Source organism: Engystomops pustulosus, chromosome 6 (assembly GCF_040894005.1).
Source record: "Engystomops pustulosus chromosome 6, aEngPut4.maternal, whole genome shotgun sequence".
NCBI lineage: Eukaryota > Metazoa > Chordata > Amphibia > Anura > Leptodactylidae > Engystomops > Engystomops pustulosus.
In genome coordinates this window covers 34,190,664-34,215,319 of record NC_092416.1, presented here as the reverse complement: position 1 = coordinate 34,215,319, position 24,656 = coordinate 34,190,664, and the positions used below count along the sequence as shown (strand labels likewise).

Here is a 24,656-nt window from a genome sequence, read left to right as displayed (position 1 = left end):
ATCATGAAGTTCACCAGACAGGACTCAAAGAATCTTCCTACAATGATAGGGGAATTTGCCCTCCTTTTAAATGCATTGGTGTCTTTAGTAGGCTGAACAATTAAAAGTTGTCAAAGAACGAGGTGAAATAAATTACTGCTTAAATTGCTGCCCTGCCTTGGCTTTTGGTTGAAGTTTGGGCACTCAGGCTCTAAAAGGTTCGCCATCACTGCTCTAAAACTTTTGCCATCCCCACCTTATCTCTCCTTTCCTTAGAACTCCCAATAATCACCGATTTAACATCAGGAGGCGGTGACACTACTGTAACTTATGCCGCATCCAACGTCAATGCAGATTCCTTGTAGAACGGGCATAAAATACAATTTTAGAAATCGTTTTTATTCATTTTACAAATGATAAATACTTTGTTCAAAAAAAAGGTTCTCCTTTCTGGACTTTGCAAATAATACAAAAAGAAACAACAAAAAGGGCCTCTTCATACAAAAATATCAGAACTATATTAAAAATACATTATATAGAGTGAAGAAGGCACGGCGAGAATCTGGGACATTTAACCCATAGATGCCAGGAGGACCAGCAAAAAATTTACCTTGAAGAAAAAAAAAATTTGATCACTGGACCTTCTGACAAAAGGAAAAGTTAAATCCATCCCATATATTCACAGTTCCTTTAATACTGGTTCTCTCCATAATGTCCTAGTGGAGACCTACAATGGTACATCTTCTGGAGCTTCTATTCGTGGTAAGGCACATCGGCGCGCTGAGAAGGTTCAGTCATTGTGCAATTTCATATGGATACGTTGGATTCTTCTCAGCCACAAGAGAAAAGCAAAAATGTAAGGTAGATGTGCGTCTAGTCCTTAGAAGATCCTAAAACTTCACAGTATAAAAAGTGTCTTTAAGGCAAATGTACTTTTGTGTTGGATCTTAAGAAGTTGTGGTCCTAATTCATGTATGGGCACACTGGAGTAGATAGTGAGGTCCTAGGTCTCTTCATCCCACAGACATAGCTGCTTCTGGGTGACGTAGAAGTGGAAGACGTATCCTTTCTGGCAGCTGCGGATCCCGCACTTGTAAGACGTGGTCTTGCCGGAGGAATCCCGAGTTTTGCAGTACTTTAAGCTACAAGGGATCCACTCTAGACTTAGGCGATACGAGCAGATGCAGGCTTTCCAGTCGTGAGTGCAGACCTTGCAGGGGTGAAGGACAGGAGATGACGACGACTGAGGAAGGACTTCGAACATGGATCCATCAACACCTTACAGAGAAAGGAGAAAGAAGTAAATAAGATGTAACATTGTCAGACTTGTGAGGACAAGAACCGTATGATGGCTTCTATATGAGGCACATAGATCCAAGATCAACTCACTGGATGGTAACCAGTCTAACAAGTCAGACCCTTTAATGCACACAATTAGTTTTAGCGGGTGCCCATCCTTTACTCAGAAGAAAAGTAGATGCACAATGCTCTATTATGAGGTCCTCAACATTCTCCATATTTAAGACACAAAGTAGTCCTTCCCTGACCACTATATCTTTAAAAGGGAAATCGCATTTGGAACATCCAGGGCATTTTCCCCTTCTTGTGGCAACAGTGATCCTACATACTTTTACTTCTTTGGGATTTTTGAGGAAATCCTAGAGGATTCCCTGATCTTGAGATAAATCACTCTTTAGATACTGGCCGTTCTTCAAAAAACGTAAACCCAGATCCATGAAGGGTGTGCAAATCTTATGAACCCAAGAGACAGCTCCAGCACCCAACACTATTATGTATTTTAGTGGAAATGATTGACATAAGGAGTGGATGTCTCAAAACGGGTCACTCTGAAGAGCTTGTGGATTAACCACAAGGGTTTTGGCCACCTTCAACCTTACTTACACTACTTTGTGGTAGTCTCACTAAAACTTTCTGAATAAACTGACAACAGGGCGTTACCAGCAGTAGGGCGTGCCCCTATATACTCTGTCCAATGAGTACCTACTCATTGTCAAAATGTCTCCATAATTGTTTTGCAGAAATAACAGGAGAGGTGCCTCATATTTTATGAAGCATATAAAAAAAAAAAAAAAGTAATACTACTACTATAAAAGAAAAAAAATATATGTAATCTTGTATATCGCATAAACTTTCCTCTTGATAAGGGAATTTCCTATTTACCCACGCACATGGGCTTTGTCAGGAAGAGGTGGGCCAATGAAACCTGGCGTAGACCCAGGTGATCTCCAGCTTTAGGGGAGGCCTAGCCCAGTAGGTATTTCAAGTAAAGTCCAGACTTACCTTTCTTTAGCCACGCCCTCACATCCTCCTGCCGTGTGTAGATTGCCTCCCTGGCCTCGGAGCAGATGTTGTGAACGTGAGAGCTCAACTGGATGCCTTTAGTGAAATTTACAGCTACGTCCATCTGCAGATTCTCGATTCCTCTCAGGTCTTCAGCCTGGCGCACCGTGTGTGGATTTTTCTAGGGAAACAATTAAAATGTGATTAAAGTGCATCTGATATAAATCAGCCATGTAATGGTCACATGACCTATGGCGCTGCAAAATTCTAACTCAACTGATCTAGCACAGCTATCGAGGCCAAGGATGAAGGGCCCAGGCAGCCACCGGAGGCCGAGGATGAAGGGCCCGAAAATCCAATGAAACAGGACAACCACAAACTGGTGTCTTGCTGCTTTCAGCTCTTTGCATCACTAAAGTTTAGACCCCTAACAATCAGAGTGGGAAAATATCCTCAAGTCTTAAGTTGACGAGGAGTTGTCCAAGCCTCTGTTAATAAACCCATTAGCATAAAAGAATGTATGGATAGGAAGGGATGTCATAACTTAACAGAGGACAACTCAACTATCAGGCCATGTTCACACTGTTGTGGAGATAGGGTTTGCCATCTGATGCATCAGGCACGTTGTGGCTCTACTGGTTCTTTACAATTGTACTTGGATTTATGGATAATTTTATGTGGTGACTTAAAATGGGGTCAACAGTAAAATTCAATTTTTTTCAGTAACCATCCGCCATCCTCATCGGGTCAGGAATCTAGGTCAGGAAATACCAGCAATTCTTAATCAAACTTAAGAATGTCTTAATGTAGGGACCTTCTGCACCCAACAAGGAGTCAAACCATGAGAATGGAATTCATTGTTAACAAAGGAAAAAAAACCCAAAAAAACCCCAAAACAACAGTCCACTTCTTAGTACTTAATTTTTTTTTTTTTACTGTTTTTATTTTACAGTGACAGTTTTTTTTTTTTAATGTTATTTTCATGACTATGGGGAAGACTCAGGCTCACGTGATCCATTAGAACCTGTAGATCGGACATGTGGGAATGCTGTGGGCATGCTCTGTGAACTGTGCCGAGGGAGGGGGAAGGAGGTGAGCAGTGACTCCCACCTATTGAGAATGGTGGATCCTGTGTTATCTATATATAGAGATCTTATCTGACTGCTTAGAAGTGATCTCTACAGAACAGGAAGTATCAGACAGGAAGTCATTTTCTGATGACAAGATCACTTTAATGCAGTCCAAACACATTTGGCAGGAAAAGTTCTCAGGGAATGATAAGTAGATTTAACAATCCGGTTTTGTGTGACCATGACATCACCGCCATTATGTCCTATCCTTACCTGTCGCAGCTTGGCCATAGACTCGCTGGGGATGATCTCATTATTCTGGAGTTGAGTAATGAAGCAAAGAGCTTGAAACTGGCTTTGTCCTCGCTCTAATTCTCCCAAAATAAGGATCCGAAAAATCTTCACCTCCTGTAAAAAGACAGTGAAATGTTTGCTGTGAGCCACTGGCGATAAAAAAGGAACATTTCTTTTCCCAATAAGGAGAAACAATCCCAGTCCCAGGTCCTGTAATCACAGATCTGACCACTAAACATAAGGTTGCATTGGCAGAAATAACTTCACTTGGCTGTAGAGAAGATGGATAACACATGCACATTATTTAAAGGGGCGTGCCTTAATTACAAGGCTTCATATCCAAAATCATTGGGATACATGTCTGATTTATTGGTCACTAGACTGAGATCCTGACTCCCCTGTTCCTCCTGCTGTGATGAGTAGTGTGAATGAAGCAGCAGCGGTGGAGCACGGCCACATTATTTTATTTTTCAGTAAGAAGGTTCATTTATGATTTACATTTATCCCCTATCAAACTAAAACCTTTAAAAGGGATGGTCTCAAGTATTTAAGTTGTCACCTATCCACAGAACTGCCACCCATCAAAACGGGACCCCCAGCTCTCCAGAGAACGGAGGTCCCACTCTCACCAAGTCTACAAATCTATGTTTTTAATGCCAGGTGTACACCCAGCGTATAAGAAGCACACATAGCAGCAGTAACTGCAGATTAGACTCCCATCACAATACAATATTTAAAGGGGTTGGCCACTTTACCTCATGTTTTTGTAATGCGTGTGTAGGGGGGGGGGGGCAGGATATTAGGCAATTTACCAATATACATCTATTACAAGTTCTTTACCACTTTCTTGATATGTAAAGTGAAGCCACTGGCTGCAGATGGAGGGTCATGTGATCTCTATCTGTCCATGAGCAATCTCCCTGCCAGGACCTGGTGATAGTATTCATGAACATAAGATTAAAGTTCTGGCAGGGCGATTGCCCAAGGACAGTTAGAGATCATATGACCCTCCATTAGTTATGGTCAGTTATCTGATGAGATAGGAGACTTCATTTACATATCAGGAAAGCAGAGCAGAACTATTAATAGATGTATACAGGTAAATTACCCAATATCCTCCCCCGCCCGCCGGACACTTACACACAAAAACCATGAGAAGAAGAGGTCAACCCCTTTAATATTTGACTTCTTAGCCTCTGACCTCACAGATGCCATATGTTGCAGTTTACTTTCTCCTTTTCCACTCATGTACCTTAGACATTTCACACTAGAGTAAAAAAGTTTTTAGCAACTTCAGAGGAACACGGATTTCCCAGACCTGCAATCATATTATCCCACCACCTCAAACCTTCCTACTGTCACGTTATACATTAGATGTATTGGCGCAATAAAGAGCTAATATATAAGGCCATATAAACCTTCGTTCTAGGAAGTATCTGACCCGAAAAATAGGCCTCAATGCCCACAACAACCAATCACAGCACAGCTCCCATTTTACCTTAACAGTTTGTGAAGTGAAAGCTAAACTGTCATTGGCCAATTTTCCTTCAAGATATTTTCCAAACCACGAGGCCACTGAATCTTTTGGCGCACAGTGTTGCAACTTAGACCATGCCCCCTTCTTGTAACAGAAAGGGAAGAAGTCACCAAATTTCATCCCATTAAACTATCATCCCTTAGGTAGGGCAAGAAATGTCTTTACTAGAATTCCCTCTTATGCAAAAGGGAAAGTTATTTCAGAAGCCCCAGTCTTCAGTTCTGTAGCACATAGAAACATACTTCTGGTGTCCTTTTCAAGATAAGAATCTGAACTTTTAGATCCCATCAGGATCCCAACCTACAGAACCAGATATACAGGCAGTTAAACACAAATTTCATAATGGGAGTTGAAAATAATAATTTTTTTAAAATTGTCTAGATTTATGGTTCTGTGGCTCATAAAAGGACAACCCTTATGCCATTTTAAGCCACGGGGAACATCATACGCTTGCCCATCGGGCTCCAGCGTATGATGACACCATGACCCTTCCCGCCACGCTGGATATATACAACTCTAGAATTGCGCAATAACCAGCTCCCGGCACGGCCACTTCTACGTACCTCCATGCCGTGAACAATGAACTGTAAATGTAAGGGACGTGAGGATAGCTCTTTTTAGAGCTAATCCTCACGTCCCCGCTAACTTTTAATAAACTTTATTCCCTTAATATGTAAATTTTCTTATGCGGCTACTGGGGCGTGAAGTAGCCAGGCACGAGGCTACACGGCGCGGCTACTCCACGCCCCAGTAGCCACGTTACTCCTCCTACCCTGTTGTGTGCGGCATCCAACAAGCCGGAGTTCCGCGCATGCGCAGTTGCTCCGGCTAGCATACAGCCAGCCCAGCCTGCCCCCTGTAGCATACAGCCAGCCCAGCCTGCCCCCTGTAGCATACAGCCTGCCCAGCCCCCTGTAGCATACAGCCAGCCAGCAGTTTGCCAAGCACATAAAAAACAAAACAAAAACAAACTTAAGCATCATCCCCGACCCTATCCCCTGGGACCCCGGCATTGCTTCATTATCTCCTGGCCTTGAAGACATACCTTTATCACACCTAAATTATTTCCCACATTCTAAACACAACTAGAAATCTAATTGCAAAAAACTGGAAGTCATCTGTGTTACCCACCATTAACGTGATATTACACAACACAAACAGGAATTTTAAGATGGAATCTTTATTAGCATGCAGCAGAGGTACAAGGAAATCATTTGAAACAAAATGGACTGATGGGATTAAATTTCTCCCAGCCCATCCATTATGATTCTTACATGCAAAGACTCCACATTACTACAACTATAAAACATAAAGGAACGCAGAGGCACCGTTATTAGTTCTACTTGTTTTATCAATTTTTTTTAGTATGCCTATACTTATACAATGCATAATGTAATTTGTACAAAATACTTTAGATACAACAATAACAAGAATATGACAATATGCAACACTGAAATATAAATGTACGAGTATGGAATGCATACATGTTTGTTAAAATCCTAAAACAATAAAAAGAAAGTGATAAAAAAAACTTACATACTCACCTTAGGGCGGTCCCAATGCCCGTCCCTACGGCTTCTCTTCTGTCTTCTATATGTTGTAACAGCCGACAGAGACGCGTCCACGCGATCTGCCAGCCGGCACAGCACATCCTAGTGTCGTCTCTGCCGGCTGTTACAGCACAGAGAAGAAGACAGAAGAGGAGCCACACCGAGCACATTTTTGTGCTGAAAAACTCGACTTATACACAGGTATATGCACTTCCCCCAAAGCACTTTACTGAGGTAAAAAGTTCTAGTAGGCCATGGAAACCAATCAGAGATCAGCTGTAATTTTATAAAAAGCTGTAGGAAAATGAAAGCTGAGCTCTGATTGGTTCACATGGGCAACTAGAACAGATCTGCTCTCAGACTCTTGATAATTTATGGGTGGAGATTTATTTACTTTTCTATGTTGTTCTTGAAAATCTTTAATAAAAATCTTTTGAGTATAAAATGGAAAAGCAGAAATGTGTTAATTTTCCCTTCAGGATCCGGTTACAGAACAATACTCCCAGGAATCTGCACATCCAGCCTCCAGCCGCCCATGTCCTCAGATCATGTTATTCTCTTCTGAAATCTGGCAGAAAAATAAAAAATCTGAACTTCTCTGTGTGTGTGTGTGTGACCTCAGTGTAGGCGCACGGGAGCCTCGCCAAGAGGAGCGGAGGACAGCCTCACACACCACGGAGGAGCGTCCCAATTTCTGGCGTTAGAGAGACGAGATTAGGGAGAAACCTGGGAACACGCAGAGGAAAAGTGACACACAAATACAACGTGGGTGGAGGAGACGGGTAGGAAAACGGAGAGCGACCTGCAGAGAAGACACGCCAGCTTTCCACACAAAGTTCAAGCTGAGTCACAAGATTGTTAGGGAGACTTCCTGCCACATCATAAACCCAGAAACCTTATGCAATCCTAATCTTTCATCCTATTCCCACTAGAAAACCCTATTCCCCGGTCAAAAATGGTTCAACATTCATCAAAACAAAAAAAAAATAAAATAAAATCTTGGTATAGTCCTGCTCCTTCATGTTATATGTGATGCAAGTAAAAATTGTAGCCCTGAGCTCATCGTTCCATCATTGGAATAGGAAAACTTGGATAATAACGAGAGACTCATGGGATAACGAACATAAGTGATTCTAGTGTGAACCATCTAGTGTGAACCATGCCAAATCAAAAAGTGCATGCATTGGACTGTCCAGATTCAGGAAACAGATTTTCAAATACAGGCGGTCCCCTACTTAAAGGACACCTGTCATCAGGTCTCTGTCACTAGTCCTGTCACTACTACCTGTTGGAGCAGCTCACATGGATTCCATCCCAGCCTTAAATCTAGTCATTTCATACATTAATCATTGTAAAATCATCTATTCTTTATTATGTAAATTAGGATGGTCACATGTTACCCCTCCCCTCTCCTCCCCCTGCTCATGGCTGTATGTAATGTATAGTAAAGCATTGCTAGTGTGTGTGCTGCATCTGCTGACATGCTGCATCCTCCTAATACACATGTAAGAGACACAGACATCAGCTACACAAGTACCTAACATGTTCTGCTATAACATGGCTGCCTGGAGCTGTTGTATCTCACACAGGCTGCAGGGGGTGTGACCACCAGCACCAGGAAACACATCATTATACAGCCTCACACCATTATACAGGCTGTCAGTCAAGCACTGGGGGTGTGGCTGTGCCTCCCACTCATGAATAGAGTGGACAGCTTGAATATGCTAATGCTTCATTGGACATTTCACGGGTCATTTGCATACAGCTTTAGGACCTCATTGTTTAGGTTTACATGCATGTAGAGGGACAATGAAGGGATAGAGGCAATGCTCTCTATTGGCAGTTTATGAAAATATATTTAGTTTAGGGGGGTTATTTTGCATGACGGGTTCTCTTTAAGAACACCCGACTTACAGATGACCCCTAGTTACAAACAAACCTCTGGTAATTTACTGTACTTTATCCTTAGGCTACAATGATCAGCTGTAACAGTTATCACAGGTGTCCGTAAATAAGCTTTAGCGTTAATCCCGTTTCTTATGACACCCCAACATTTTTTAAATCCAATTGTCACAGAGGCCAAAAAAAAATTTAAAAATCTGTCTGGGGTTACAATTATACAGTTCCGACTTACATACAAACTCAACTTAAGAACAAGCCTCTCTCGTACGTTACTATCGGAGTATACAAGCTAAAACAGGGGGTCCTTTCTTCAGGATCCTTTCCTACATCGCATGACAGCCCACTGATTTAAGTATTATAAAGAAAAAAAAACAAAAACAACATTTTTTTTCTTTCCATTTGTGCCATTAACCCATGATGTCTAGGCACAGCATCACATAGGTAGCGATTGCCTATGCCTGCTAGGAGGACAGTGTATTTATCTTACTCCCTACATTGTCCTAATATACGTATGGTCTACTAATCTATTTAAGACTTCATCAGAATTTTTTTGAGAATTTAGATAATTTTTTTTGGTGAACAGCATGTAGGAGGCACCTTAGGGTGCAGGTTCATCAAATGTGAATTAGTACTTTACATCAAAATGATGAGTCAAAAGTCAAAAGCAAAGGTGGATAAAAGACAGAGTAAATAAGTAAAAGGTGAGACAACGCCATAAAATATTCCATGAGCAATATCTAAGACGCCGGACAATTTCCCAGCAGAGGTGCGTGCCATGATTCACCTACATAGCTGTGGAGGTAAGACACCTGGAATTACATGTCATATACCTCATGTTTACTCTCTCAGCAAGCACAAAGAGAAAAAAGCTAAAAGTTTTCTTCAAAGACCATACAAAGTCCTACAGACGACACCCCGGATTCACAGCACGTGAATTCTATACTACAATAATAATCCTCTTTACACAATAAGGAACCATCGAAAGAATGACCACATTACACCGAGGCAGACTGCTAGAAGACACGCATGACTGGCCATAGATGGCTGCGTTATGGTAACTGCACTTAAAGGGGTTTTCTCAAATTTACAATGCAATGGAAAAGCCCTTTAACATCAATCTTCCATATCAACATTAGCTTTGATAGGGCAAGTCCCGAAAAACCTAGGAGACAGAAGGTTCCTGCGGAGGTTTATAACATCTGTACCTGGGGAACCTCTACGAGAAAAACAGGTGCCATATAATCTATACAGTGGGGCACATTTACTTACCCTATTTTTCGTACTATAAAGGCACACAAAAAAATCCTTCGATTTTCTCAGAAATCAATGGTGCGCCTTATAGTCCAGTGCGCCTTATATATAAACCGTAATTACAGACAACAGCTGCCTTGAACTGTGCACAGGTCTGACACCTGCTGGTCATTCATCCTTATAATCCGGTGCACCTTATATATGAACCTAGACATTTTAGTAGGCATTTATTGATGGTGCGCCTTATAATCCGGTGCGCCGTATAGTCCGAAAATACGGTCCCCGTCCGACGATAATGCATTGTGACGCAATTCACCAAGATTGTGCACCCAATATCCTGCATGTGCCGCTTCCCCACTCAGGTCCGCCGGAGTTCACCTTCTTCTTCCTGGTGCATGCAAGTGCATTGTCTTGCGACACATTTGAAGGTCAATTCCCGGACCGAGTCCGAATCAGTTGGATCGTCCGACGGCACGCCACCCCCGATTTGTGTCGCATGCAAGCCAGCACAGCTGCGCCACAATCCCAGCGCAGAACACCTGTCCAAGCCGTGCAATCCTTAAAAAAAATGTTGCCAAGTCCGACGAAAGTGCGATCCGCGACTCTTAGTAAATGAGCCCCAATGATGGGGGTTATAATCCAAGTTTCTCTGCATGATTGTTACAAGACTGATATTTCATGAGCATGCAGAAAATCCTGCAAACCACGTGGACTCATCATCACATACTTCATGTTCCTTTAAATTGCATTGAATTCCTCTTCCTCTTCCCTTTTCCCCAGAAGACAAGCCACAAGGTTTTACTCAAGTGAAATTTATTTCTCTGGAACTTACATTAGGCACAGCTTATGGGAAACAGATTGCGGGGGGTGGAAAACGGGAATAGGTTGTCTTTTGTACAACATAAGATCTTATCTGCTGGCTGCCTACAGATCACACGACCTCAACTGGAAACTAAGACGCTTGTGGAGATGGGGATGAGAGACGAGACGTTCATTGTTCTTCTGTTATAAAGAGGTTACTAGAAGTTCTAGTATTTAGCAAAAACTATACTCAGATATATCCATGAAGATCTGTTCTCAGTGGATACAAATCCTTTATAAGTATCTGGGTTCTCTAGGGGCTTATTCATACAACGTGGTCATGAAGTCCTCAGAGAGGACAACTGGATTATCCCTTGACATTTATCCACATCAATTGTTTTGACTGAACACATGGAAAATCCAGCAAAACTGCAAACCAGACATAAAATCTTTCACTGATGGATTAAGCAGCCGCTTACAGTCCATGAGGAGAAGGATCTAATTCTCATCAGAACCTCCAACCATAAATGTTCATCGGATCAGGTGATGGAAATTGTATGTTTATGGGTGGGAAAGTCCTTAGCTCGAAAGTAACCTAGCAAAGAACCTTTACTACAATTCTCAAGTAGCATAAATAATATTGCCATGAGGTTACTAGAGTTCATCTGCCCCTTCCTTACGTTTGGGAACCAGAGGGGAACTGAAGGTGTCAGTTCTTGATACGTAGATCATGAGAGGAGCCAGAGACACCTCATTCACCGAGTAGGAGACGATGTTGTGATAAAATGAATAAACTCCATGAAATTTATAAGTAAAAATTATAAAAAAATTATGAAACTTTCTTTAAAATGTCTGTTCTATTCCCGAGCTAAGGATTTAGGCAACAGGTTCACAACATTTACTGGTCTAAGGATCACATTGACAAGCACACAATTATAGAGAGAACCCACTGCATGACACTACTAATGCTGGAGTAAATTTTAAAAAGTTTTCTTAATCTGACCGGAGCTCACAGTTGTTGTAATTTTCTATTGCAATGAATATGTATATACGACTTCCTACAGTCCACGAAGATATTTTCAGACTAAAGATTTCATTGGAAATAAGCCACTGTTCAGACACGAAATCGCTGCAATTCTTTTTCCAGTTCTTTAGAGGAAATAAGTATGGACATAGCGTAGACGGCTTCAACAAATAAAAACTCTTTATTCTTGGTTCTACTCACATAAAATCAGATAAAAATGTGCATATAGTCAATCCACGAGGACACCAGACACCAATGCTGGAGTACCCCAGAGCAGATAAATTAAATAAATATATACTCGAGTATAAGCAGAGTTTTTCTGGACAAAAAAAAAAAAAATGAGCTGAGAAACTCTCACTTGGCTTATAGTCAGGTCTAAAAAAAAAAAAAAAAGTGTATTCACCTTCCGACGCCCACTCAGGAGGTCGTCTTCTGTCCATAGATGTTCTGGCTCCCTCTCTCCAGAGCTGTACTGTGACATCAGCGGCACCCTGACATCACAGTGTGTGCTGGGCATTCTTTGTGAGGGTCTGTATACTGGGGGCCGCTGGCTGTATACTAGGGCCAGGGGGCCGCTGGCTGTATACTAGGGGGCCGCTGGCTGTATACTAGGGGGCCGCTGGCTGTATACTAGGGCCAGGGGGCCGCTGGCTGTATACTAGGGCCAGGGGGCCGCTGGCTGTATACTAGGGCCAGGGGGCCGCTGGCTGTATACTAGGGCCAGGGGGCCGCTGGCTGTATACTAGGGCCAGGGGGCATGGGCTGCAGGCTGTATATTGGGGGGCATGCACTGGCTAGCTGTATACTGGGGGCATTTCCTACCCTCGGCTTATACCTGAGTCAATAGTTTTTTCCAGTTTTCTGTGTTAAAATTAGGTAACTCGGCTTATACTCAAGTATATATAGGTTACATTACCACTTCTGGTAACTTCTTTTTCTCTTCCCCTTGACCGCTCTGCTTTGCAACCTGAGAAGCAGGAGAGGACCTGAGAGAGGTGGGGACCTCTCTGCTGCACTCATCACAACCCACCATCACCATCAGTTATGGAAGTGCTCATTGGACTGTCAGGAGGGTGCGGACTGCAGCTCATGGCTTGACAGACCACATGTCATTGTCTCTGTCTGTGCACTCCCGATGTAAGCTTTTAGTTGAGATGATCGGGTACTGCCCATTATGTACATGCTCAGTTGTAAAGCTCCTCCGCTACAGATCAAGATAAGGCATTGGGAAGGAATGTTTGCTTTTATCTCAGCACTGCTACAGTGACCAGGAAAACTCAACTGTGGCGTTGGAGTCATGGCATCTGGGACCATTTTAGGGGAGATTGAGTCAGAGTTAGGGAAAAGAGGTGGCAGAAGAAGTTTGGTTCACGGATTCCACAGCTGTGGATGAAATTAGAAATCAATGTACAGATAACACAACCCCCCACCCCCAATGTCGACCATAAATAATGACCAGCACAAGCCCCATTGCCAGAATAGACCACCAATGAAGGCAGCTTAAAGATAAAAGCTTGTTTTGTGCAAGTAACTCTGTACATGTGATTCATTTGCAAAAAACTGACCCCCTTGGGGGGTGGTGTTGGTGGTGGTGGTGGGGGGGTAGTGGATAGAGGGGTGAAGCCGATATGGGCGCCACTGGCAAAGCCAAGTACTTGGGTACAATCATCTCCCACAAGAAAGACAATTGCACATACACATCACCCATTTGTTCATCCTCTAACTGGATATAGTGGCCCTCAGACATGATGGGGGGGGGGGGGGGCATTATTGTAATGACAGGTTTATCTCCCAGATGTGGGATCCCTTTTCCCATTAGACATTTTAGAAATACCCCAGGAGCAAGCAACAATTTGTCTCGTCTTAATATAAGCAAAGATTACTTAATTCCATAATTATACAGCTACTGTGACTAAGATCAAAAGGGATATAAAGGCCAAGACAGGCCTGGGGCATAAAACTGTAATGTAAATAATGGATATTTTATTTTTTGAATAACTGGTTAAAATTTTTTCAGAAATGCACAAAATTAAGGAATGGATGTATTCCACCCTAGAGAAAGTATTAGGTTGAGGTAATTTTGACTGCAATTACTGTCACACAACTAAACCCGGAGACACCTGAGCTGAAGTGGATTAATGGGGGTTGTCAGATTTTGTCTAAATTAGCCCCTATGTGCTGAAGAGGCATGGAGAGTCCAGGTCACTGCACAGGACATAGACCTCCATAAACTTTGTCACTGTGGAGAAAACCCAAAACATCATGGCGGCCCCTCTTTGATCACTCTGCATCCTATTCCCTTACAAAAACACAAGCTTACCATCACGGTATGTGCCTCGCTCCCCCCCCCCCAGAGTTGTTTTGCTTGGTTGTCTGCAGAACGCTGCCCAAGGGCATGAATTGCTTTTGCTAAACTACCAAGTTTTGTAAGTGGAAGGTTCCCATGGATCATCTTCCCGCACATTCCAGACAGTGATTTCCTAACATCAATCCAGAGATTCCGCAATGGACATAGTTATATCGACCTTGACCATGAATTAACCCTGGGGAAGAAGAAAACCATCCAGATATCGGCATATCCTATTATTTCTATAAATTCAGTTGGTCAGTCATGCGGATCCTCGACATAACACACTATTTGTGAGGGAAAAAAAACAGGGAATTTGGGTTGTGAGCCCTATCCTGAACGTGGCTCAGTGCACGAGGCCTAGAGGTGTCCATACAGGAGACAAACAGGATATACTGTAAGATCCTTTTATATTTATTTAGTTTGTCAAATACAGGGAGTACGATGGATCCTTTTCTTATACTAAAGCCGAACGCCCTACCTCATAGTCCCGGTTTGCTTCAGGACTACAGCCCCGTAATAAATCCATGATTCAAGAGGGATCATGGGCACCTTTTGGATTCAAAAGTCAAATCTGAAAATGGAGTCATCAGTTGATAGCCAAGATGTAGTTAACAAGCCCTACCAAGACCCATAAATGAAGCAGATCCTTCAGCTTTTAAATTCCAGTTTCGGAAGCCGGAACCAGATGATCCCTAATCACCATCAGGCCCACCAGCAGTCTGATAATCATCAATATAGACACCCATCCAAAGATTTACAGAAGGATGGCAGAAGGAAGTTTACAATAAACATCTGATTAACGTCTGCAAATACAAGCAGTCCCCGCGTTACGTACAGGATAGGTTCTGTAGGATTGTTCTTAAGTTGAATTTGTATGCAAGTCTGAACTGTATATTTTATAATAGTAACCCTGGCCAGAATTTTTTGGTCTCTGTGACAATTAGATTTTAAAAAAATGTTGGGTTGTCATAATAACCAGGATTAACACTAAAGCTTAAATTACAGACGCCTGTGATAACTGTTATAGCTGTTCATTATAGCCTGGGACTAAAGTACAGTAAATTACCAACATCCAGAAGTCTGTTTAACTTGGGGTTGTCCGAAAGTCAGGTGTTCTTAAGTAGGGGACTGTCTGTACCATAAATTTGCCAGGACTGCTCATAATCTATTTTACATATAGTTAAACACTAACGTCAGGATGGGGAGCTCTGAACGCATCCTCCTCTGTGATTGACATTGTGCATCGGATGTCAAGATATTTGGATAGTGGAGGTTTCTGGAGGCAGGACCATCAATTACAGTAAAAAGGGCTTTCTGAGGAAGAGAGAGCTTGACTTCAGTGTTCTAATGCCCTCCTCATTGACTTTATACAACCAGTTTACATGAACCATCAAAGTTGTTTTCTGGATGATGCCACCACACTGGATCATGAAAGAAACATGATGTGCAAGGTGTTAAGCTGCTGCTAGTGGTTTATTAGGTCAATTTCTGCTGACAGGTTCCCTTTCAACTGCAGGATTTTAACATCCCTGATGCTTTTGTATGCAATAAGAAAACCAGTACCCTTCTCCCATCTCCATATTCAGGACCCATGCATGCTCGGCCATGGTTGCATATGAAGGAAAAAAAGTCTGGAAGGATAGCCTTTGACCTGAGTGACCTAAAGTGTTTGGCTAGTCCCGTTCACACATTTAATTACTGTACTGTAGTTTAGTAGGGCCGGCAAACAATAGTTTACATTATTTTTACTCTCCACTTCAAATTTCCTGTCAGAGAGATTGGCACACACTGCAAAACGCCTTGTATATTTGGTTACAATTATTGGAGGACTTTGAGCACTTGATTTTCGGATACTGGAGTTTCCTTCTGATCCCAATTGTTAAAATGTGATTGTGAGAGTTAGTATTGGTATTCCCCAATTACTATTCAACAGTATAGTTGAAGTATCTTATTGCTGAAGCGGTACGTAGTTGTGTAGGAGTAAGGTTTGAGGCCTTCCTATTCCTCTTGATATCACAACCATGTTGAGGAGTTATCTACATGGACCAGCACCAGAACATGCAGCCTGCTGCCTGGTTCAAAGCTTTTAGGACTGGAAAAGACAAGATTTTAACTATTAAAATGGGACCTGTCCATTAATGTGAGAACACTAAATCACCAGAATGATATACAGGCCCAAACCAGTGTTACTTATTGTCATGGGAAAATTCAGTCAAGTTCAAGCTTTCCAGAGATCCGCTAATCCCTTCCACGCTTGTTTTTAGTGAAGCCAAGGAAATTATACTACTTGGGATGGGGGAGGGGTGTATTAAGGACCACCACTTTATGGATTAGTGGTGATCCCCGTTTTCCTACATTGAAATTTACACGTGTGGTAAATTATAATGTCCACTGCGTAATCCCTATGGCAATAAAATGTCACACTGTACAGAGGTCATCACTCTAGAGTAGATATAAAATATGACCCAGTTACGATAATCTGTAAACGCGTTTCCCCATCCACAAATCTGCTAGATGTTCTCCACAAAATTAAAAAAAAAAAAAAAAAAAAAAAAAAAAAAAAAAAAAAAAAAAAGGAAACAAACACCTTCTGACGAGACGTCCGTGCCAACCCAAGAGCTCAGGTTCTAGAAAAGGCGAATACAGACAGAATCTGAGGTTTGTTCACCTGCACAAACATGAGGACACAAAAGCCCAAACTGGGCAGGTGCCACCGGCTGCTCATAGAGCTCTGGAATACGATCGCAGGACAATGACACAGCAGAGATACTGTAATCAAAGTAATGAGGATTGTGGGAATCCAAACCAGGCTTCATAACACGGGAAACGGGTTATTATTGCATAAAATAACCCATACGGGAAAAAAAAACCCTGTTGAATATAAGCTAGCTAAAAGTTAGAAACAAAGGAATACAAGATCAGACTACAAAGGATTTGTTTGTAGTCTGTTACCATAGAGATTTCTAGTTCTGTACAGGAGAGATAGTTTTGTAGTTATTGCTAAATTGCTGAACTTTTTTATTAAATAATAACATAACTGTAAACCCTGAACCTTAGATACCTTAATAACCGGAGGATTTGAGTCTGATGAGTATATTACACTGGTAACTGGTCATAGCAGGTCACTTTTTTCGTGAAGACGAAGATCAAGCTATAGAGAAGGACTATGCCCTCAGGTTATAACTATTGCACTTTGGGGTTGAAGCCATGGAGCTGTTGTATTGTTTTATGGTTCCTGGATTTGATCTTACTGATATGGTTTATTCCTTGTATGTAATGCAGTAAATCAACAGAACAGAAAGTGGAGACACTCAAGGTCCCTTCACTCTAGAAGTTTGAATGGTGAAAAGGTCACCCAAAAAAATGATTTTTACATGTTTAAACATATTCGCGATGCTGTGAATGGGGAATTGACAAGGTTATCGGTGCAGGTCCCACCAATCGAGATAATAGGGGCACCTTTCCAACTAATTGATGTACGGTAGTTGCAAGTTGCTTTATGTAAGGTCTATGCAAGTGCTAAAAATAGCCAAGCACAGGAGTTTTCGGGCACTACCATGGGCAGTAAATAACAGGACATATAGTCAACCTGATGCTTAAGGGGAATGGTTCCCCTTTTTCCTTATGGGGTACTATCAGTCCAACTTGGGAAAATTCCTTTGGGAAACTTTAAAATAAATAAAATCAAATTCTATATTATACTATGCACAAACACACACACACTATGGCAGTGATGGCAAACCTTTTAGAGACCGGGTGCCCAAGGAACAACCAAAACCTAATTATTTACCATCAAGTGCCAATGTGACAATTTAAACTGTAAATTATTGCTCCCTGTTGTTCCACAAAATTCAATCGTATCAGCCCCTTGAGGACACCAATAAAGTTGAAAGCTGGAGGGCAAATTCAGACATCCTTGTAGCTTCTTGCCAACAAGGGACCTCAAAAGATATTCTGGCCCTGTTCACACCTTCTCACTCTTCCTTCAGTTCCAATCAGTGAAGGTTGTGTCACCTTAATAGAGCATTGAAAGCAGAATCTCAAGTTGTCTAGAACTGCAGGAAAATTCAAGTCCTGTCTGGTGAACTTTGTCCTGGGGTGACATCCTGGGTGCCCACACAAAGGGCTTCGAGTGCCACCTCTGGCACCTGTGCCATAGGTTCGCCATCACTGCACTATGGCTTTGTGTATGCTACTACTATATACATACATCCACGGTAACAAACTACAAGCAGGTTTTTATACTCTGAGCTTGAGAGATATATAAAATCTTTCTCAAGCTCAGACTACACAAACCCTGTTTGTAGTCTGTTACCGTGGATATGTGTCAAACGTTTTCTGACATTGGTAACTGGAGCCACAGATTTGCAATTTGATATATCTACGAATCTGTCAAACTCTGTACTCAAGAAGCCCAAGCAGCATCAGGGGACACGTGTGACCACTACTTGAGTGGTCATGCAATAAAGGAACAATAGGAGCTCCGGACTAGATCTAGTGATCATGGAGTCCCAACAATTGAAACCCTAAATTATTAAGGCATTTTATTACTGAGTTACCGAGTCGCGTCATAGAACAAGAATTCCAAAATTCCAATGTTATCGAGGAATAGCAGTTTGTTTTTGCAAAAAACTTTTAACCCTATGTGCTGCCACAATGACAGATACAGCATAGCCAAGACAGTGAGGGCAGCTCCCAATGACTGTATAAACACAAGCTTTGTTTTCCCCCACTGCAAATAATTTCCGAGCAGCAATTCAGACTATATGAGAAGCCTCAGACAAACGGAGATGCATCTGTGGTCCAGATGTGGCCACGTAGAAATGTATCCCGGTCATGCAGAACACAACACATTACAATTACAGCCGTGTGCACAGAGATGACCAGAAATCCATCAGAGAAAAGCTCAGTACCTGCCAGACACGCCAAAATATCCCGGCTGTAAGATATATCATGATAAAAATGACATGAAAGAGCTTCTTCCCTCGGGTGGGGTGGTGAGGCATACAGTAAAGAAAGTTAAGCCGCAGTAACTTGGGAGTAACAAAGGCATTTAAAGGCTGAGGCAACTTCTATTCTACAAAATACACAGAAGATGACACCCCGAAGGTCATGACACATGGGGCGTCAGCTAGATAGCTGATCAATAGAGATTTGCTGGGAGAAAAGTTATTGTCTGGTCCCACTGTAAGTCAATCATGCTTGGCATAGTTTTTTTTTGTAAATTTGAAGCACACCCATTACATGTGGACCATGTACAAGTTATTTTTTGAATTTCTAACTTCTTGTTTCATATCCTCAAGAGATAAGTGTGCTGTGGAGTTCATCCGAAAAATTTCTGGAACGTGTGAACTGGAGATAAGCTAATAATCCATTGTTTATATGGCCGTGATACTCAAATACAAGTGTGGGTACCCTGCTCCCACTTTGTGCTGAAATTTATGGTCTTCAGCACCTGACCACCTGGCTGGAACTGGGAAAGTTCACAGGACCCTCTTTGTCCTCCGTCACAAGTGATGTCCCATGGTACAAAGAGAGTCTGGCGACCCCTGAGTATACTTTCTTGCTGATGCCCGCCACTGGACTTTCTTTTTTTTCTACAGCACCCATATTCTTAGAAAAACCCTTCAAGTTCTCCAACTTTCTCAACTTAAAGAAGTAGACTTTGGGTTAACTGCACGTGTCCGAGATCTGAGGTTGAACAGCACCACTGTGAACAGTGTAACATTGGGTTTTATTGCAGATCCACACCAGGGCTGGGTGCATACAGCCATAAGGGTCACAAACCAAGTTTGCGGCCTGTGGGAGATGGGAAGAATGAGTGCTCTTCCCACTGCCATAGGCTCAGTCATGGTGTGATGGGACTCCGATCTGTGACCACACATAATGTAAGACGGCCGCAGTTCTAGACCACCGTAGATGGTTGTGAGCACTCAGTCTAAATCTGCAAACACCACACAACAAATTTTTACCACAGACTAATTCCATACAGAGAAACCTCTTCAACACGCGAATGAAATCTTTTACAATCCATCCACTTGCCTTATTATTTTGGCATTTCCCTCCCATGTAAAATTTACCCTAAAAATATAGTGACCGCACGAAGAAAATCCATAATATAAACGTGTTTAGTGGTAATTATAACAGTCCGACATAGAAAAAGGTATTTTGTAGTCTTGGTAAAAAAAGAAAAGTCTGACTAAAAATGTCATTCATAAACATTGTGTCTTCTTTAAAACAGATGAAATGATTAAAGATGAGCAAATTATTCTTTGTATGTTGGCTCTCAACAAAAAGTCGGGGCTCCAGAGTCTGGTAATTCCATTAAGTATTTTCCTCATTGTCCCCTGAAACTCTGTCGGATAAAGGTACAGCTGATCCTATTTCCTCAGATGTTCTTCACTGTAGATTTGTCCTGACTGATCTACAAGATTTTACAAGTCGCCCCAAGACAAATGTCTCAATAACAGCGCTGGTTTCCTCAGTGACGGGGGCCGCCATGTCAGCTATGTCCTCTGAATGTACAGCCTTACTGCTCAGCAGCGTCTACTCTGACCCTAATCCGGGATATTTTATAGAAAACAAAAGTAAAAGGACCAGGTACACATGTCTTATAAATATACTACATTCATTTCATTGTCATCTGTGTGGTACAAGGGTATAAGATTGGATATTTTATCTTCAGGGGACCCTAAAGTGCCAAGGCTACATTCACACGTCAGCGCCGGGGAGAGGAGGAGGAGGAGGGGCAAGCGCCGCCCACCCCTGCCCCTCTCCATAGTAATTTATGGCGCACAGCGCCGCATTCCGGCGACAGATAGGACATGTCCTATCCATATCCCGGTGCGGCACCGTACCGCTCCCGTAGGGCGCCGTGCGCCCATTGGTAGCTATTGGGGACGTACATACATCGGCCGCATATATACGTCCCCCATACGTGTATGTGAATGTAGCCCAACATTGATTTTTGCAGGAATGATCGACAATCTCTCTACGATGTCTCCCTCTAACACACAACAGGAACAGGCAACTGGATTGCAATCATTTCCATGATTGCCCAATCATTTTGTTTTCAGGGGAGGTAAGTGGGAGGCAGAGGTGTCTGCTAACTCAGCTTTATCATTATGTCACAAAGAAAGGCTGACACTGTTGCCCAAGCCAATTCATGAGCTAAGCCATGAGTACTAGGCCTTAAAGAGGATTTCTTATTTTTTTCGGAAAAAGAATTTAAGGAGCGACTGTCCCATGTGAGCAAAGCGTTTCATCCACAGAGTAGGTTAAGGGAACGTCTAATAACTAGGAGTTGCAGAGGTTGGACCCCCAGTGATGTAATGTTACGCTACGTTCCGTTAACGCATTTGTGCTTTGTAAACACAATTTAAACAGCAATGTTATTAGGCAAATCTCCTCAGCTGTTAAACCACATGCGGTAAAGCTGCATGTGAACGTGCCCTTATCTGGAGTCTTTAGTGGTACAACCCTTTAACTCACTGTATTTGCTATTCACTAATGATTTGCACGTTTGGCGACATTCACACCCGATTTCTGCAGGTACCATTCCTCGTCCGATCATCATATAATGAGAAAATAGCACAGCTTCAGGTCTTTTTAATATTAATTACAGAAAGTTAACCTTCCATACATGTTCCGTTTTTTTGGGTTCCATTACTCTCTCCTAAAGGATAGCGTGCAGCGGAAAGCCTTGACAAAGGTGTAAACTGAGCCTTAGGGCGCGTTCACACGTTGCGTTTTCAACGCATATACAACAGCTGATGAGAGGTAATTTGCCTAATTACATTACCGTTTAAACGCAATGTTAACGCATGTGTTAACAAAATGCATACGTTAATGCTTTGTTAACGTGTGCGTTAACATCACATTTACGATGCATTTTGTAAACGGAAATGTTAACAGTGATGTAATTAGGCAAATCACCTCTCCTCAGCTGTTGTATATGCATTTCAAACGCAATAAAAACGCAGGCCAAAACGCAACGTGTGAACGCGCCCTTAGGTGTAGGACTAGGTATAAATACATCACAAACGCATACTTTTTGGGTCCTAATCCCGACTTTTAGGGTGAAGATACCTCACTTGAACAGATTCCTGGGTGGCAGGAGACATCGGGTTTGGAAATGCCAAGGAGCATGGAGGGGAATCGGGAAATGAGTACCACTGAATTTACCATCCTTACAAAAATTGGACATTTTTTAAGGGATATAAGTGATCCATGAATTATTGGTAGCCCTATACCAGGACTCACCTGTTTGAAGTCTGCCAGGTAGGTGATAAAAGTGCCATCTGCCTTCCGAAACTCTAGAGTGATACAGTCCCTCTCGCTGTCGGCCTGTAGGCTCTCCTCCGCTACCTGACCATCTTCGAGGCGGACGCGAACCTTCAGTTCCCCGGGGCTTGTTTTACAGCACCACAGCAAAGACAATAGCCACAAGAAGTGCCTGGCTGATACCAGAGGACACATCACCGGGCAGAGGGTGCCAGGGCAGCAACTCTAGTGGTACTGGGGAAGACTGTGGGGAAAGAAAAGAAGAAGTTTCAAAGCTGGAACCTATATGAAAGCGGAAGAGTAACGGCGTAAAACGAGAGGGTATTGACAGTAAATACAGACGGGTCAGAGCCGGTGCCCGGACTTGTATGAGAGTCACATTGTACATAGTGAGACATCCCAGGATAGAGGAGGAAACTGTGGGCAGATTACACAATGACTGGATTATGTGAGACAGGACACACAGGAGAGGTGATCGCCAAAACGACTGACTCAGGTCACATCAGTATCGGGAAAAAATGCGTATAGAGAGAAAGAACCATACGTCAGTCGTTAGGAGACCGTTATGGGAAGTTACGGGACGACACAAAACGTCTGCGGATTAATACTTGTCCAGCCCTGACCTGGGATAGGAACATAAAAGAGGATGGGACACACACTAGATCCATGATAATTCATTAAGTAATCTGACAACTAGCTGCTGTAACACTACAAATCCCAGCATGCCTCCATAGAAAGCAGTTGTCTGCTGTAACACTACAAATCCCAGTATGCCTCCATAGAAATCAGCTGTAATGTTACAAATGTAACATGCATCGATAAGGTGCTGTTACCTGGCTGCTGTAACACTACAAATCCCAGCATGCCTTGATAACTTGCAGTTACCTGGCTGCTGCACCACTATAGATCCCAGCATGCCCCGATAACATGCAGCTAGCTGGCTGCTGTACCACTACAAATCCCAGCATGCCCCGATAACATGCAGCTAGCTGGCTGCTGCACCACTACAAATCCCAGCATGCCCCGATAACATGCAGCTAGCTGGCTGCTGCACCACTACAAATCCCAGCATGCCCCGATAACATGCAGCTAGCTGGCTGCTGCACCACTACAAATCCCAGCATGGCCTGATAACATGCAGCTAGCTGGCTGCTGCACCACTACAAATCCCAGCATGGCCCGATAACATGCAGCTAGCTGGCTGCTGCATCACTATAAATCCCAGCATGCCCCGATAGCATGCAGATAGCTGGCTGCTGCATCACTATAAATCCCAGCATGCCCTGATAATGTGCAGCTAGCTGGCTGCGACAACACTATAAATCCCAGCATGCCCTGATAATGTGCAGCTACCTGGCTGCGACAACACTATAAATCCCAGCATGCCCTGATAATGTGCAGCTACCTGGCTGTGACAACACTACAAATCCCATCATGCCCTGATAACTTGCAGCTGTCCAGATGTTACACTATGAATGTCAGAATCAGAGCTCCAGCTGTAGCTGCACTACAGATACCAGCATGCCCTGACAACTTACTGCTCCCCTGAAGTTGCAAAACTTTCAGTCCCATGCTGCAGTTGTCAGGGCATGCTGGGAGTTGTAGTCTACAGTTGGAGATGATTGGTCCGTTGTGTAATACATGATATATCATTCGATCATCATCAAGGACCACATCGTCCATGCACCACAGACCAGGCGATGATCGCTAGAGGGGTAAGGGTCCCGTGGTAAACATGACTCCAGGGAGGGGGATCATAGGCGACCCCCAGTGTAGTCAGGCGTGGAGCCGCACTCACCCGGAGCAGATGCTGACACCCGGATCGGCTGCAGAGCCCCCCGCCACCGCCGCCGGCAGACTATCACTCCTCATCCGCCGCCTGCAGACTATCCCGGGCCGGACTGGGATCTCGGGATGTTCTCCCCCAGGCGGCGGCTCTCAGAGGCCGTCACTTCCTTCAGGACCTGCCCCTTCATTTAAAGGGACAGACACACGGCGGCAACAATAGGACGGGGGGCTGCAGGGGCTCCGGAAAGTGCATGGGGAACAGGACCCGTATGAGGCTCTGCTCCGAAATGTTTGGGCTTTTTACACTTTTTGGTACTTAGAAGAAACTTTCAAGACTTCAGAGAAAGTTTTCTGTTGATAAAAGAAAGTTCCGTATCCCGTTCATATATCACATGGATGAAAAAACCGTATTACAATTCCATGTGCATTCCAAGAAATCTCCAGACTGTCTATGGGATTTACGAAACGTACGCAGTGTAGTTTTTTTAATCACAGAAATTGATTGTGTTTTTGAGCTATTTTTTGC

At 43.0% G+C, this 24,656-nt stretch overlaps 1 protein-coding gene across 1 annotated transcript; it reads right to left on the bottom strand.

Annotated features, from left to right (window-relative positions):
• Window positions 1–359: 359 nt before the first annotated feature.
• On the bottom strand, window positions 360–24,301 carry OAF (out at first homolog). Its single transcript, XM_072155623.1, has 5 exons — window positions 24,141–24,301; window positions 22,322–22,586; window positions 3,624–3,758; window positions 2,281–2,461; window positions 360–1,257 (listed from the first exon to the last, which is right to left on the bottom strand). The coding sequence occupies exons 2-5, from the start codon at window positions 22,535–22,537 to the stop codon at window positions 983–985; spliced, it is 807 nt and encodes a 268-aa protein (XP_072011724.1). The 5' UTR covers window positions 22,538–22,586; window positions 24,141–24,301; the 3' UTR covers window positions 360–982.
• Window positions 24,302–24,656: the final 355 nt, after the last annotated feature.

Bases quoted from the DNA above. Each gene is read 5' to 3' on its own strand.
- OAF (XM_072155623.1), bottom strand. From the start codon at position 22,537: ATGTGTCCTCTGGTATCAGCCAGGCACTTCTTGTGGCTATTGTCTTTG. The intron at 2,462-3,623 runs GTAAGGATAGGA...TTGTTTCCCTAG, and splicing joins CTATGGCCAAGCTGCGACAG to AAAAATCCACACACGGTGCG. The intron at 1,258-2,280 runs GTAAGTCTGGAC...TTTCTCTGTAAG, and splicing joins GAGGGCGTGGCTAAAGAAAG to GTGTTGATGGATCCATGTTC.